Raw genomic sequence first — 17,137 nt, forward strand, 5'->3', positions numbered from 1 at the left:
TTCCATTTGTGCTGCTGCCATTTTGTGTCTTGCAACCTCTAATTTGCAGGAGGGGCTGGAAGCCATAACATGGTTTTGAAGTGGCTGTGATGGTTTCTCACCCCCATGCAAGTATTTAAAAGCCGTTATGGTCATGTGTGAGAGAACTACATATGTGCTGCGGCAGCGCGAGTGGGAAGCGTGAGGGATTTTTAGCACAGTTCTGATTAAATCAGTTTAGCTGCAGCGGGGCAGAAGTTAAATGCGATGCTTCGGATGTTTGCCCTTCTGTGAACTGTGACATCTGGCCAGCTGCAAAACCTCTGTGGTCTTGCCATGCTTGCCAGAGAACTGCTGTGGGTGCCCACTTCATGCTGAAAAGATTTGTCTTACAATTTAGTCCCATATTCAAGAAAATGTTTGGTCATGCTGGCCACAGTACTAGTCCATTGACCTGTAGATAGGAATTCCCAGTTTGCCCTTTGAAGATGCTATCAGGCGTTTAGAGCTGGAAATCTCTGAGTCTGTTTAACTTCCTGGATTCCATCTTATTTTGGCCCTAATCCAGGCTCTGTTTTCCAGTTAAGCATTTCTATTTATAATGCTTATGGAAAAACAGGATTTGTTTCTTGCACTGAAAACATTCAGAAGAAAACCCCTTTTTAATTTTTTTTTCTCTCCTGTGACTCACCAAGGGGGTTTGATGTTCCACTTACTTAGAATTGCAGAAAACAAAATTACAGGCAACTGGATTTATGATGAGATTTAGCTTTTCCCCTGGGGTGATCTGGATTGACTATGTGCTTGCTGGAAGGGCTGCTTTGTGGCCAATTGTTAACAATAGATGTCTGTGGCTATGCCATTGTGGTGATTATGCCATTACAGCTGGCACTCTTTGCAGAGGTAAGGTCCCTGTAGCTTAGCCATGTGCTTTCCCTCCTAAATCTGATGAAATGCTATTTGCTTCCAAGCATGTGTACAGAAATAGGTATATTTTGTTTTAAAAGTCAGTCATTTTAATGCACCAGAAAACTTATCCATGGTGCTAAGGAGCAGCAGGCCCCATGCAATGCCCCCTTCCCTGGGAGGTCAGAAGCAACATCTTCCCATCAGATCCCTCACTGTATGGTGCAGTGTGTGAGACTTTTATCTTCTTACACAGAAGTGACCTTATTTCTAAACCTGACTTTCTGAGAAACCGTACAGTAAAACATCAAGGTTGTGTACAAAAGAGTGTTTGACACTTATGGCATTTTTCTTCCCTGCGGTGGAAAAAGAGAGTTGACATGGAAGCTCAGGTGCTGCCTTCCCACTGTTGGCATCTCTGTTAATTTACATATTCTTAAGGCTTTTCCGTTGTTTACCTTGGTATGATTTAATGTATACTTGGCCTCAGAAAGAAAGACTTAAACCAGTTTGAGGAATGCTAATTCCCAGTGTCTGTCACCAAACTTTCCTGGGAATTTCCATAGGAATTGCTCCAGTGCTACTGTACTGTTACAGACCTGGGACTCAGAGTAGCTGGAGAGCCCCATCACCCTGGGGAAGCAGCAGTTTCAGAAAACTCCGTATCCAGCAGTGCCTGGTGTCTGCCATGGATAATCTACCTATGTTTGTTTATTCAACTTCTACTCACTGGTGATGAAGAAGCCTTTAGTTCTCAGGAAGAAGCCCTATTCAGGAAACACTTGCAGTGAACTTTGCTTTACATCAAAGATCACTTCCCAACAGGTATTAAAGGTATTAATTTATTAAAGTTTTGGGTTGATTTATGTATCTTATTCTGAGTGAGTCAAGTTTTGCTTTGTTCAAGGCTGTAGCACAAACATCTTGCACTTCTTAGAGACAACCCTTGTCTCCCTTTTTTCTTTTTACTGCTCAGCTATAAAGTAAATTCAGAGGACATGTATTTTTTCAGAAATAAATTCTCTTTATTTTAAAATTCAGACACATGTGCTTTATACCAAAACAGACACCAAAAGAGACTTGGTATTCATCTCTGGTTTTAAGCAAAACTGTGGCTTTCAGGGCTGTCTAACCAGACACAGTGATTTTAATGAGTCTTTACAACTTTGTCTCCCTGCTGATGCTCAAGACAGTTTTGCAGGCACTTCAGCAACCTTTCTGTCAATGGCCTCTCATAAGAGAAGCCAAGAAATTTCAGAGATTTCCAGGGGTTAAAACAAAAAAAAAATGAGAAATAAGGAAAAAGCAAAGATGGTGTCTTTAGAGTGTCATGTTAAATATGGACAGATCTCTACCAATTTTCTGCCATGTGCATTTCTTCTCCCTGGCTCTTCACACCACCTCCATTTCCAATGGCTCTCCTGTTGCCACAGCACCAACTGCCCTCCTCGTTCCTCCATCGCCAATCTCTGTTTTGTAATAAGATGTGTAATTTTCACAGATTTTTAAAGAGAAGAGTCTTCAGTAAGAGGAACTTTATTTTTTGGGCAACTACTTCAGTTATTTTTCCCAAGTCTTCCTGCAGCCACAGACTATGGTGGCACATGGCATAATGCTTACAGTAGCTTTATGTTATCTTTTTGTTTCTCTGCTACTCTGATGTCCTTCTGGCAGTAAGCGCAAATGGCTGGTGACAGCCTTTGTCAAAGATGGGTATACGTAATTCTTCTGATGAGCTTTGTGTTCAGTCTGTCCTTAGAATCTGCCACCTGTCCATTAAAAAAAATATTGTTTCTCCACTGAGACACCAGGACCCAAGGACTTACTTAGACGATTTTCACTCCAATTTTCTTTAAAAACTCAATGAGTTTTCTCTAAAAAAAAAAACCGAAAAAAATCCCCAACCTAGAAAAGTCAGTTCTAAATTCAGAACCACAAAAGTGTGAGGGTACACAATATCGGTTTGCACCATAACCTAGTTAGAAATTATTTGCAGAGGATTACTTGATTCAGGTTAGAATTTCAATGATATTGTAATCAGAGATCTGAGATTTTAATCTGGGTATCTCTCTGCTTAATACAAATCATATCCCTGTCATGAGTCATATTTGCTGCCAAAGACATTGATGCTAATTAAAAAATTTCAAAATAAAGTCAAGTATTACTAACTATTAGCATCTTAAGTCAAATATTTTCAGCCCAAAGTTTGTGAGGAGGAGAATGGCACTTTCATTTTCATTCCTCATCCACCTTGTTTTAAAGAAAGTTTTTATCAATTTTGTTCCAATTTGCTTTATGTTTCCCTTTCAATAAATCAATGTTTAATGCTAATTTGGAAATGTCACATATTACTTACAAGATAACTCTTCATGAAATATGGCTCAGGGTTTGGTTTGTGTCTTTCCTGGGGTTTATGGTAGCAACAGCATCACCTTACATAGGGATAGTACCTAAAATGTCCTCAAAAATGTAGAATGTAACTTGGCATGAGCTAGTACTACTACATTTCTCTTGAAGGCTGTGGGCAGTGCATGAAAAAAGCCAATAGCCAATAGCACTTTGCGAAAGGTAGTGGTGGTTCGAAGATTTAAAGAGAAGAATGCATTGCTTATCTGTTCCAGCTGAACTAGAGAAAAAAGTGAAACACAAGTCTACACAGGAATCTGCTTTAATCCATCACTCTATTTTATGAAGCATCACACAGCATTTTCACCAATTAGCATTTGATAGCAGTTTAAGTAAGGGCCACAGGGTTATTTAAGGAAAAAGCCAACAACCTATTTCATAGTCACTGACTCCTCATTTGGCAGCAGTGCTCTTGGAGGGCTTGGATAGTACCCGGCAGTTGCAGAGCTATTTGAGGAAAATCGTGTAAATCTATAATCCAGCGGTAAATCTGCAAGACAGAAACATACCACATCTGATTAGCAGCACAGACTGTGTCACATAAAAAAAAAAAGCCTGTGGTGAATAGCAGTACTTCTTAAAACCTTGAGCTGTTTGCTCACCAGCATTAGAATTCAATCAGAGTGCATGATTACACATTTATTTGATGTCTTCAGTTGTCCAAGGGATTGACTTTCAGAGTTTCAACTGCAGTAAAGCATATTTGGTTCCTTGATTGCTGAAATAATGCTAATCAGATAAAATAATTTAACCTAATGCTTAAATACTAATCAAAAATCTTCATTGAGCCTAGATAGAATTTTCCCCCATGTACACCTTCAAGTCCATTCTTCAGCTTGTCACCTTTCTCTTCTATCTCAGCAATCTACTCATAAGAGGGCTATGTTTAAAACAAAGAATCAGTTCCTTTTTTTTGTTTTTCATAGCTATTAAAGCAAGATTCTCAAAAGGCACCCACACCTTCTCACAATCCAGTGTTAATAACATAATTTTGTATCAAGCCCTCTTAGAAATCTGCACTTGTAACTTGGTGTACTCATCACTTCCAGTCTGTAAAGAATGCTGAATGCATTAAAATAGTTCTGAACAGTAGAAGCTTTCTTTTCTGTAGCTTTTTAAAAAAAGTCTTTGCTGCTAGCAGTGATCCGCCCACCCTCACAGCCAGAAAACAGATACTTCCCGTTCTCACCTCTCAAAGTTCAAGAAACCAAATTAAAAAAACACATAAATAAAACTTCATTCAAGAAACAATTACCTTCACAATAAACAAAAAAAAAATACATAAAACCCAACAAAAAAGGGTTAGCTCCTTCCCAGGTTGTCTGCTCAGAACCAAAGCAAAACACAAAAACTATTACTCAGCTCATCTGTACAGTAAGTTACTAATTACAACTTTTTTTTTTTTTTTAATTTGGAGTGACTTTGGAGAGATGATATCCTGTCACTATATGCTACATTTTTTTTTTTCCACTCAGCAAGTTTTATGAAACAGAAAAACATAATTTTAGCAGTTTTGGCACAAACAACAGGAAATCCAGTTCTGTCTCACAAGTGATTCCCAGGCAGGCACCAGTACAGCATACAGGTAGAGAGTTTTAAAACCATATTAAACATAAGTATAGCAAGCAAATGAGTATTTAGATCAAGCTGAAAAATCAGAGATAGCCTGGAATAAATTAGGAATAGGACATAACTTGATTGGAAGAGAATTATGCTTTATCAAGTGGGTTATTTTAGCTCAAAGAAGTGCATTTTCTCATTTTGTCCAAGTTAGGGAAATCTCTGGAGTTCGTTCTCAGCATGGAAGAACAGGCAGATGTTTTTTTATTGTGCAGAGGGCCCAATGGATTTACAGGCTGCTGAGTCTATTTATGACAGCTCTGTTTAAAACAAAGGTTTCAAAAATAACAAATAATGACAAAAAAGAAAGCAAATATTTCTGAATATCTTTATAAGCTATAAAAATCAAATGCCATACAGTTACTTTTATATAAAAGCTTTTACTAGTTTTTTAGTCTAGCAGTCTGGAGTCTCCCAAGAGTAGTTCAATCTGCAGATTTGATTATTGCTGAAGAAAAGAACCAGTTGAATCAAAATGGTAATTTTATTGATATTTCCTGGTAAACTAGCTTTACACAATCAGCTTAAACACCAAAACCATTCTATATGCAATGCACGAGACTTCAAGAGAGAATAATCACATACTTACATATTCATCCCCCAATTCTATTAATTTAAATATTGCTTTTGTCTCAGCAAGCTGACTTTGAAAGATGACCAGAAGATATCCATATTTAAAAATGTTGCCCAAGGCATCAGTAAAAGTTGCATGAAGCATGAGACACATACTATTCTTCACCTATGAAGCAGATTTTATGTATCACATAGGAAAAAGCTTCCTGTATTTCAAATTTGTTTCCATCAGTGATTTTACGTCCTGCATCCGTTGTGTCTGCTTTGCCTAGAATATGTAACCTTTTATATATTAGTGTTTGATTTCAGTTTGATATTTTATGAGAAAGCTCTGGCCTGATCTAGAAAGGCATACTTGGAATCTTAGTGGCTATAAATAAATACACAGCAAGAAAGAGGGGCAAGTATACAGGGAAATAAAGATAGATTTTTTTAATTGCAAAATTTAAAATAAGTTCTTTGAAAACTCTTCAATTTAAAATAAATCACAGCTGCCCTAGATCGAAGAAGTATTATGTGAATTGTACACCAAAGCTCAATACAGCTTCTTCTTATGTAAAAGGCAATGGTATCACTAGGTCCAGCAATACTGGCTCATCAACAAAGAACAACAATACAGGTCTGGAGTCTGTCTCCTGCACATACGAGCAATTAATTTCATGTCTATTCTTATTCCATGTTATCACTGATGATACAGATGAGAAATAAGCAGCTTTAGGGGAAGCCAAATGAGGAGTGGCTGATGTGACTTGGTCTGTTCAGCCTGGAGAAGACTGAGGGGAGACCTCACTGCAGTCTACAACTTCCTCGTGAGGGTAAGTGGAGGGCCAGGCATCAATCTCTTCACTCTTGTGACCAGAGATAGGAATGGCATGAAGGTGTGTCAGGAGAACTTTAGATTGGATATTAGAAATAGATACTTCACCCAGAGGGTGGTTGAGCGCTGTAGCAGGGCCTCAGGGAAGTGATCACTGCATCAAACTTGACAGAGCTCAAGAATTGTTTGGACAATGCTCTCAGGCACATTTTCTGACTCTTGGAGCTGTCCTATGCATGGCCAGGAGCTGGACTCGATGATCATAATGGGTCCCTTCCAACTCAGGATATTCTATAATTCTTCAAGCTCCATTTTGCTAAAATGAAATGCTTGCGCAGACCATGGCCTGATGCAAAAGCATGCAAAACATAAGACACAGTATTTGATAATAAAGCCAGTCTCAGGAAAAGAATAGTTTCTTATTTCCAAGTTGTTGTTTTCCTAGTGTTTTTGCCAGTAAATTCTTCAGGTTTTGCTGCTATGCGTGCTCACAGCTGCTGCTGTTGTGGCAGACCTTTGCATATTGGCATCCATTTCTCATCTAACCCCGATGAAGAGTCATAAATTAGGCAGGGGGCAGACAACTAGTCCTCTCTGAGATATAATTTGACAGTGAGGCTCTAATCAGTCCTAACCTACACTGATAATGAATTCAGGATTCATCCAATATTGCCATTATCATAAAATAACCCCAACAAACAAACTTGAACAAACTAAACAGCTTGAGGCTGGAAGAATGAACTATCTGGCTGTACCCAATTGCTTCAGAATCACAGTCCCAAAGTTTGTCTATCATTCTTAGGTAATTCCACCCAAATTAATTTTTTTCCAAGACAAATAGGATATTCACTTTTAGAGCCAAAGACTCTTAGAAGTCAGACATGGAGGGTTTCAAGGTCCCTTTCTAGATCTGCCAGAAATGCCAGTTATTAGATGCATAACCCTGCATTTCTTTGCTCCCATTCCTTTCTTTGCTCCCACATCAGCTGAGCGCAAGTGATGAAAACCGGTTTCCTTTACAGTGATCATTCAGTGTTACTAGCATTTCCCAGTGGCTTGGGCAACTCTCCCAGGTTATATGCCTTAGCCTCAGCTCAGAAGCAGAACTCCTGCCCTGCCCTACCTCCTTTATAGGACTCCACCAGCCCTGATGTAAACAAAATAACAGTGATGATATTTAAACAGTAACCACTGTCACTTACTGTCTTCCAGTTATCCAGAACCAGGTATTAAGTCACATTAATTACAACATTATGTTCTGATGCTTATGTATACCCGTATCCAAGCATATACTTGCTTGGATATACTTACGGATGGATTTATGTCATAGTTTCAAAGCTGACAATGCCTCAGTGTCTGTGTGCTGTGCAATTAGTGTAAGCCAACAAAATGAAAGCCACAAGCTTTTATCAGAGGAAGACTTGGAGTTCCACCCACAAGGAAGGAAAAGAAACCACACGAAGAAGGAAAAACGTAATATTCTCGATGAGTGATCAGGAAAATATTTGAGAAACTGAATGGAAGACAATTATAATCTAATCCAGACACAGGCCTGGTCAATAAACTTAATACTCTTGGCTAATCCGTGTGGTGGTTTTTTTGTTTTGTTTGGGATTCGTTTGGTTTTTTTTGAACAAACCAATACACTAAACAAATAAAATCTTAACTAAGTGCTTTAGATGGAAGGCAGTTTTTTTTAAATAAAAGCACAGTCCAAGACTGAAATGGATTTCTCCCAAAATACACAGCAGAAATGTCAGGAATCATTTTCCAGTATTGACCAACGAAAGCAAAGCCAACATTTTTATATCGTGACACCACAGCAGTATCTCCATGACGAGTGAGAAGCTCTACAGAAAGCTGAACTCCCCTCCCCTCTCTGAGGTCTGTTCCCTGCCAGTCAGCAGGGCTGAAGCCAGATGCTGCAAAAGCCGCCTAGTAAACAGCAGAGTTGTGTTCTTAAGTGAATCCAAATATATCCTCCTGATTATCAACAAGAAAAAGACCCAGGGAGGAAAATGAAAACCTTGTTAGCGATACCCAAGTTTGAAAAAATTCTTTCAACTGCTTAAATGTGTCAAATCTCAAAAACCAGAGTCCAAGCTCTGTCTTACATCCATCTCATCATCCAGATGGTGTAAACTGTAGGGGCAGACCATCAGCCAGTAGAAATTCTTTTGCTTTTACAGGATTTTCTGTGATTTACACTGACTTAGAAACTTTATCATAAGTCTTTTACTGCATTTCAAAGTTGCTGTTGAAAGCAAATATTAATTTCTTAATGATAACAACTTCTAATAACATTTTTTTAACAGTGGGGTAAGAACAACTTCTGCAGAGGAATCCGTCAGTTTGGATGTGCCATCGAGTGATCTGACTTGCCAGTCTGCAGGTAAATTTTAAAAGGCATTATTTTTTCTTAAATACTAAATGTTTTTATCTCCTGAGCCATTCTATTTTATAACAGTCAAAGTAGTGCTTTCACTAAAAGCTCAGGATGTGAGGGAGCATACTAATGGCAAAAAGAAAAAAAAACAAGGTTACAAGTAGATTTATCTGATAGTAGTTATTTTTAGAAAAATTTCTAAGGCTGATTTTCCTAAACAGGAGGTCAGATGTTTGCTGTACTAAAACAAAGCTCCTGAAAGAGTGAAGTCAGCACAAGGAAAGCTTTCCTTCTGTCAATAAAATGAAAGTAATTGCTGCTGTCTGCATATTCTATGACTCAAAAGTTGGAGAGGAGGAGGGTATCCGTGCGGTGTTGTATGGGAAACGGGGGACTCTTCAGTATAGGAACTCTCTATATATACACTCTATAGGAGAAAGATTCTGAGTTTAGATACAGTTGGCAATATGAGCCACTGCAGTTTATTCCTGGACATGCATGAATAAAGATTAAAACTACACTAAGTCAAAGGGCAGGTTTGCTGCTTTAATTGCACTTAAATAAGAGCTTTTGCCAATACAGGTGTATTGGTCAGAGATCATGCCTGTGGCACTGCCAGCAGACATATGTGGCATGAGCTTGGCCTGAACAAGAGCTTCACTGCCACTGGGGTTTTATTGCTGGTTACTCTTCTGTGGTATCTAACAAAAAAGACGGTGACATTGGAGAAAACCCAAGTGGCAAACTGCAGGCAGATGTGCAGCAGCAGCACCTTCCCCACCAGAGTTTTGCAGAGGGATGGGTGCCTGGGGGGATGGAATGACCATCCCATCGTGGCTGTTGTGATTGCTCATGGTGTGCAGTTTCACTACCATTATCTCGGGAATAACAGTTCACATTACTTTGGGTCTACCCTGTGTCCAAGAGATTGCTGACCCCTTCTTGAACAAAACAGCTGTGCACAAGGCATGCACTGAACTCACAGCTGAGCCTGATAAGAGTCTGAAGTGAAGGAAAGCCTTAGAAATACCTTTGCTGTTTTGGGTTAAATGAGAAAACTCTTTATTTGTATGGCAGGAAAATTTATTTCATTTTTTGTTTTAGTTTAAATGATGACTTTTAGAGATCTTTTAAGAAAATAGCCCTTTGTGGTTCTTTGCTTGATCTGGAACTGATCACAAGAAAATATCAGACTATGATATTTTTAAATATTTAGATGAAGTCTTAATCTAAAAAAATCCTAAGGGAATGCAAAGATCCTACTAGGAAGTGCTACTCTTTCAGGGATCTGTTAATTCATGTCTATGTGAATGACTCCGTCTGGATCTTAGGGCAGTAGAAAGGGCTTTTGAGGTAAATCGAAGAACCTAGCCTGGAAACAAGCAATGGTTTGAGCTGACAGGCATTTCTGACTGGTAAGAAAAGAAATAAGTTGCATTTTGAGGCTGTGAAGGAGCTATATTAAGACAAATGCAGAGATGATACACCCCCTTACTTTCATTTTAAGGTAAACTCACCAAGATCAACCTTCCTCTCCAAATTTGGGTTAACCTCATCATGTTCTTGTAAAACAAATGTTTTCTTTCCCTTTCCATGATTTTTCCTCTGGATGGGTGACAAACATTGTTTACCTTAAAGCAAAAATCCACACACAGACACACATGAAGACAAGGCCTAGGTTTTTTTTTTTTTGTATGTGTATTACCATCTTAATCCAGAGGGTGCATATTAGGCGCCAATCCAGAGTACATAAATGTTTTTTCTTGCATATGAGAGGTTGCAGATTATGTAAAATCTCAACCTGGTCCAAGTATTATTTCCAATACTTTCTGACTTACCTATTTTCATTGTTTTCACACTGAAAAACTATCAAACTTTGTATTACAAAGGTTTTTTAAAGCAGCAATCTAAACCCACCCCATAAGCCTGCAATCCAGTCAAAACCCAATTATAGCTTTAATTACAGCCTGCAAATGAAATTATGCTGCCTGAGTTGAAGGATAGCTTTAAAGCAGAAATGACTGAGTGGTTCTCCCTTTCTTAATGAGTTGCTCATGAGTTCTCCCTTTAATCTTTTAGAGGTGGTTGTACTTTGACATCTCACAGAGCCGGATAATGATGGCAGGAACATTTCTCTCAGCTATTGGCAAGGAAGTAATCTTTTGGGTTCTGCATGATTTGACGTGGCCTTCAGGGGCACAAGTCAATACACCTTTCTGGAAGAAGGAAAGGCTGAATAAATTGTAATACACTGAATACTGTCCTTACTACACAGAAAATTACTATCAAGTAGTCAAATCCTGTAGTAAAGTTGGGGTCTCAAACCCTTAGGGCAATAGCTGGTCCTGAAGACTTATTAGAAGATAATTCTGATTTATTGAACAATAATTTGTTATGGTTAAAATGTATTGTTGTATTTTGCAGCTGAAAAAATAAATGCATTATATTTGCTGGTTGTGTTGGGCATGTTTTTCTTTCTCTTCAAAGAAGAACATTGAATCTAGTTTCCTGGAACAGATGAATCTGATTTACATTATCTGATGCCTCTCAACTGACATATAAAGCAAGATGATGTTCATATATATAGAACATGTATCTTCTCCCTAGTCAGTTATCTTTATCTGTTTTTTTTCCTTGCATGAAACCTCCAAACCAGAAAACCCCAGAAATGTTGCTGGGGTTTTTTGTGTATATACACCAATTTTTCACCAGACATAAAAATATGTTTTTTAAATAAAAAGTTTAATTATAAAAATGAACTCTTTGGCCTTGTAGTAGCAACTATTATTTATAGCAGCTAAGACCCAAAGCAGTTTAAATTCCCAAAGCATTTTGATAAACTTAATCTTTAGATGTTATTGTATAGATACATTCTTACACTGGTAAGTAAAAGCACGGTTGTAAGAGAAGGCATTAAATATAAAAGGTTACTGCTAGTTAGCAATGTATAATAAATATAGTTCTATATGTTTAAAGAAATTATTGTATTATTTGAATAAGAGTACATAATTATCAATCTGGTTACAGGACAGAACAATTTAATTTTAATAGGAGCTGGATTTGACCTTGAATGATGTAATGTCAATGAAAAAAACATAGAACTTATGTGTTAAAATATGGGGGATTTTTTGGTTTTACTTCAGCAACAATTATGAATGATGCTGTTCAGGATATAGAAATGAGTATACGGCTACATGCTCAGTGAAGTTCATGATTTCTGTGGTAATAGTTGATTCCTTAAGGGCATTCACCTTTAAAATACATTTAGAAGATGGTGTGTAAAGTTTGCAATTCATAGTTGATCTGTGATGGTCAGACCCATGTATTTGCAATCCACACACTGCCAGTTCTGGAGCCCCAGCCACGTCTGCCTTGGGCTTTCCGTTGTGCAGATAATTTGCAACTCTAAGCAGAAACATGAACTTCTTTGTCATGGTTCACTGGCAATTTTATCATTATTTTTATACAGCAAGCAGGATGATGACTCAAACTCCTGCAGAAAGTGGCAGGGTGCAGATCTGTAGGCATCTTTAAAGAGACAGATTTGATAAATTATAATGGAGATTTTTCTCTTGTTCTATCTAACTGAAATAACAATAATGCATGAAGAAAAACTTTTGCAGCCATATGGGCAAACCCTGATAAGATTTCATATGGCATGCAAGATTTAAAAAAATGTATTATCCTCATGCATGACACAAGCTTGATTATCAAATCTCCAAAGTGTGAAATGAACTCTACCTCCATAAAACATTTTACATTTTATTTGCACTAATTCTTATCTGAAATGAAACTCTCTTGAGCCGCAACATCACTCAATCTCGTATTCTTGCTTGCAGAAATTTTTAATCCTGTAACAAACCTCATCATTCAGTGGTTATGAGACAAGTTCAGGAGATTAGGTTAACAATCATGAAATTAAAAAAAAAAATTATTGTGTTCTACTTATTAGGATTTAGAGCCCACTTTCTTTAGCTTTTCTTTGCAATGAAGAACAAAAAAACCTTCCAAAATTCCCTCTAAGCTCTAAAACTCCTCCTGCAATTTTTTGAAGTGGGACTTTTATAAAACTACCAATGGTAATGAGATCAAAAGGAAAAGCATTAACTTGAAATATGCGTATCATTTTTGGTATTGAAGAACTGTAAATCAGATAACCATCTGAAATGGTACTTTTGAAATTTTTGAAATTATTGTTGGGTTATTATTATGAGTATCTGCAAATTTGATCAAACGGTCAAAGAGTAGTGGACACCTTCCTTGAAGTTAAAGTTCAGATTATTCAAGTAGGATAAAAAAGAACAATCCACCTCTACTTGGCTCATACCTAACTTTCTGAAGTGGAGAAGGACGTCTTAGAAACTGCGGTTTACGCAAAATGCTGTTTTCAGAGAGACCCTTACACCTTTTAATTTTCCTGTGGGAACTCTAATGTAACATTCCCACAGTAATGGATCCTGGTATGGAAAATCTGTCTTATGATATCATTGTGCTTGAAAATGGTCAAAATCTGTAAGGGAGCTGTAAATGAGGAGAGATTCAATAGCAGAAAAGTGGAGAAACAGATGGATTTGTGAATGAGACATGTAGAATAGGAGCAGGGGCATTGGTTTCTACTATTTTATTAACCATGTACTGTCAATATAGCCTGTATCTGATTTGGACCCTAAACTGAGAAATACACACAGAAGATCTCCTTTGGGCAATTTTAGCAATAAGCAAAATATACTTTCTCATGCACAAGGAAAATGCCAATTTCTTTCTCTCCAGGGACTCTCAAGGGAGTTTAGATGACAAACTGTGATGCAGTAATATGTAATCCCACTAATACCTTCCTTGAGAAGGTGAGAATAAGTTCAGCATTTCTGATGCATCTTTGAATGCAAACCCCTTTTTAGTCAGATACTGAATTTCCAATTTGTGTACATGCTTTGTTATTTTATACTTTGAATGGACAAGAACTCCAGCAGCAGCATTCCTTGTAATACTCTTTTCTACAATGCCCTTTGGTAACACTGAGATTGTACACTTTAGTTACATGCATAAATTCTTCAGGTGAAATTATCAGAAGCCACCTGCACCAAACTTACAACATGCTGCTGAAAAAACAGGATGGTCAAAGTTTCTTCGATCCCAATTTCTCAATTCAGATCTATAGCTTATTTTTATTTTTTTGCACATTTCCTCTCTTTAAAAAAGAGGGAAAGAGGCGTGAAGGGCTTTATTACCCAAAAGTAATTTCTGATAACTCTCTGAATTCTCACATGAATTTTGATGAAAACTGAGTTATTTTTGTAAAACATTGTTAGTATTCAATAATGTTGAATACTTTTTGGAATAATCTTTTTCAATTAAAAATGTGCCTTGAGAAGTAAACCAAGTTATTCTTTATGAACAAGATACATGTTGCATCCAAACAACAAGAACCAATTTTGAAGTTACCACTGCAGCAATTGTCTGCATTTCACCAAATATTTTTGCAGATTGCAAGATGTTGGGAAACTTACTCGTATGTGGCTCTTACACTTGCTCACATAGATGTACAAAAGCCAGATCAGACATTGCTGATAGAGAAGCTCTGGTCAAACCCCAGCTCATAGGAGGCTGCAGCACATCTCCAGTGAGATGGCAGCTTGTTTGGCGGGGTCAGGTTGAGGCAGGTGCTGCCAAGGCTGAGCCAGCTGGTGGCCTGGAGCTGAGCTTGCTGTCAGTGCACCACTGCTTGGGAGCTGGGCTCATATGGTCAGCATGCCAGTGGCTGGGAGCTGGGCTCATATGGCCAGCATGCAGATAACTAGGAGCTGGACTTGCATGGCCAGCATGTGAGTGACTGGGAGCTGGACTTGTATGGCCAGCATGCCAGCAGCCTTGCTGCATGTTTGGGCCGAGGGGATCTTAAGGAAAGGCCTGTGTTTTTGCAGCTTGGCAGTGGAAAGTCCTCTGCTGACAATTAAAGTAGATGAATTAGAAAAGAGAAAGCTGGAGCACATCAAACTCACATAACCTGTTTCAATCTCTTCTAACTAGCTATTCCCAAATAGCTGCAGCTAAGCTATGAACTTACAACTGCAGCCAAAAACTTCAGGGCTTGGCAAAGCAGGGTCTTTCACAGCTTGCTGTGACAGGAGTCAGACAAGGTATTCAAGAGGAGTCAGAAATTCCTCAGCATCCATAATAACAAACATCTGCTCTTCCACACAAACAAACAAGAAATACCTCTCTCTGTAAGAAAGCAGCAATGTTCTTGTACCTGCAGCTTTGAGTCTGCTTTCGAGCACACAGCTGCAAGTTAAAAACGTTATTTCTCCCGTGTCCTTTAGCACTGGGGTTTAACTTTCACAGGCATCAGCCCCTGCCCCAGTAGTGGTTCGGCGCAGAGACGGACAGCACACAGTGTCCCTCCTAATGGAGGAACAGGCTTTGCAAGAGCTCCGCTGCCGATGACAGGCAGCTATCCTACTCACTAACTACCCAGATATGCCCTTCTGGTTCTCACCCCTTCATCTGTAGCTGGAAAGTCGGTGGTACATTTGTGGTTGAGAGCCCTTGCTAGTCCTGCAAACTGAGTTGTGTTTACAGGGAGCTGGTTGGGAGGCAGAGTTTCAGAGTGTGACTGACCGATGTGTTTTATCTTGGCCAGCGCTTCCAAAGCAAGCCACAGGATGGCCATGGAAAAGTGTTAGATGGGAGTTTTACAGAAGTTATCCCTCTGTTGGCAATTTCCTTTGGTATATTTTGGTTTTGTACCTTTAGGCTGAAATACAGACTGCAAAATGGCAAATTATCAGAAGCATAAATTGTGACTCTATATGGCTGCTCTGTTTTGAGATATCCTTACAATGTAAGTGCATGTGTAAAATATGGTTGCAAAGAACAGGTCTATCATGTGTCCTGTTGTAGAAATAACTGCTGGGCAAGTCTGAAATGCTCTCTTGCAACAAACCATTTACTCCTTGGTCTTATGCATGAAGTAGGCAACAGATGCTGAACAGAGGGGTTAGTAAACTAAATGCTTGCTGTGTTCTTCATACAGCTAAGCACCTCATTCATGTAATAATTTGTTTATCTCTTTAGGTACAGGTATTGACAAAATTCAGTACTGCAAAATGACAGACTGAGGACATATAGACAGAGGATATATAGATAGAGGGTCTTCACCACCCCTTCATGATCCACTGACATGTATGGCAGTTGCAAAGTTATAGTGAGCTGACTGAGGAAGTATAACAAGGCAGATTAGAGGGAAACATATTTGGAAGCATAAAAACCTCAAGTGACTTTGTATGTGTTTGTTTCCTAATCTAATTCACCATTGAAAGTAGAAACAGCAAGATACTTGGTCAGAGGAAATCCTGACCAAGTTCAGGAACTAATCTAACATCTGTTAAATGTTGCGTCCTATTTCTAACAGGGCATAAATTAAACATCTAATATTCACAGAGACAAACAAAAAAACTGCGTGTATTGGACAACAATTAAAAACACAAACATCAAAGTAATCAATGGCCACTTGCACTGTTGCAAGATATGAACAAAGTATTTCCATTGTATTTTAGATACATGTAATCTCAAAACCAGATCTACAGCATTACCAATTTCCTATGAATACTACATGTTCATTAGGAAAAAAACCCCCACCATCTTCCTTACCTGCTATTGCTTCAAGACTAGGGATTGCAATAGTGCTGTAAGTGCTAATACATTTACAGGACCATGTGTGAACTAAGGTTTCCTCTGCATTTTCCAGGGCTGGCACTCTGTCCATGAAGAAAGAGCCCCACTGTTTAGATATGAAGTAAGGAGCTTTGAGCTGATCTCCCTGAAAGAAAAATAAATAAATATGTAAGCTCAAAAAAAAAAAAAAACCAAAAAAAAAAAAAACAACCAAAAAACTTCTTTATCCATCCACAAGCATTAGTTTAAGGAACTCTAGTTTCTAGGAAACCTGTATTGTATCTCAGGAGCAATTTGACTTTAAAATATAATGAAAGACAGTAACAGTCTTCCTCTCAAAAGTCCGCAAGCTTCTCTTTATGCAATTAATGGATTCCTTAGGACACAAAAAGTTAACTTTAAATATTTTTCCCCTAAAAAATCCTTCCATTTTCCCTGTTTTTCTCTTTTAGATAGTGTGAATTGCCTGCTGCCCTTCTCCGCTGGAGAGGCTGGGTAGCTGTGGCATAGACTGTAACACATCCTGGATGTCCTCCTCGGGGAAAAGGAGCTTCCTGGTGCTGGATGGAGTAACTGTGATGAATGGCACCTGTGTTATCTGTTTCTGAGCTGAAGAAAGAGTGAAAACAGAGAAACAGAACTCATGGAGAGCCACTCAGTTGCCTAGCAAATTCTGAAAAATTGATTTTTTTCATGTATATTTTCAGAAAACAACATCTAGACTAATCATGTTTTAAAGAAAGCACTAACACAACATTGAGAAAACTGATTTTTTA

General features: G+C 38.3%; 1 protein-coding gene across 2 annotated transcripts in view; it reads right to left on the reverse strand.

Annotated features, from left to right (window-relative positions):
• Positions 1 to 1,888: 1,888 nt before the first annotated feature.
• The window catches only part of NT5DC1 (5'-nucleotidase domain containing 1), a 138,973-nt gene continuing 123,724 nt past the window's right edge, over positions 1,889 to 17,137 (reverse strand). For both annotated transcript variants that reach the window (XM_032682472.1, XM_032682473.1), the window contains 2 exons: positions 16,338 to 16,506; positions 1,889 to 3,781 (listed from right to left, as the gene is read on the reverse strand). In XM_032682472.1, the coding sequence (XP_032538363.1) occupies positions 3,663 to 3,781; positions 16,338 to 16,506 (288 nt within the window). In that variant the 3' untranslated portion in view covers positions 1,889 to 3,662. The remainder of the gene's footprint in view (positions 3,782 to 16,337; positions 16,507 to 17,137) is intronic.

This window comes from Chiroxiphia lanceolata, chromosome 3, assembly GCF_009829145.1.
Source record: "Chiroxiphia lanceolata isolate bChiLan1 chromosome 3, bChiLan1.pri, whole genome shotgun sequence".
NCBI classification, from domain to species: domain Eukaryota; kingdom Metazoa; phylum Chordata; class Aves; order Passeriformes; family Pipridae; genus Chiroxiphia; species Chiroxiphia lanceolata.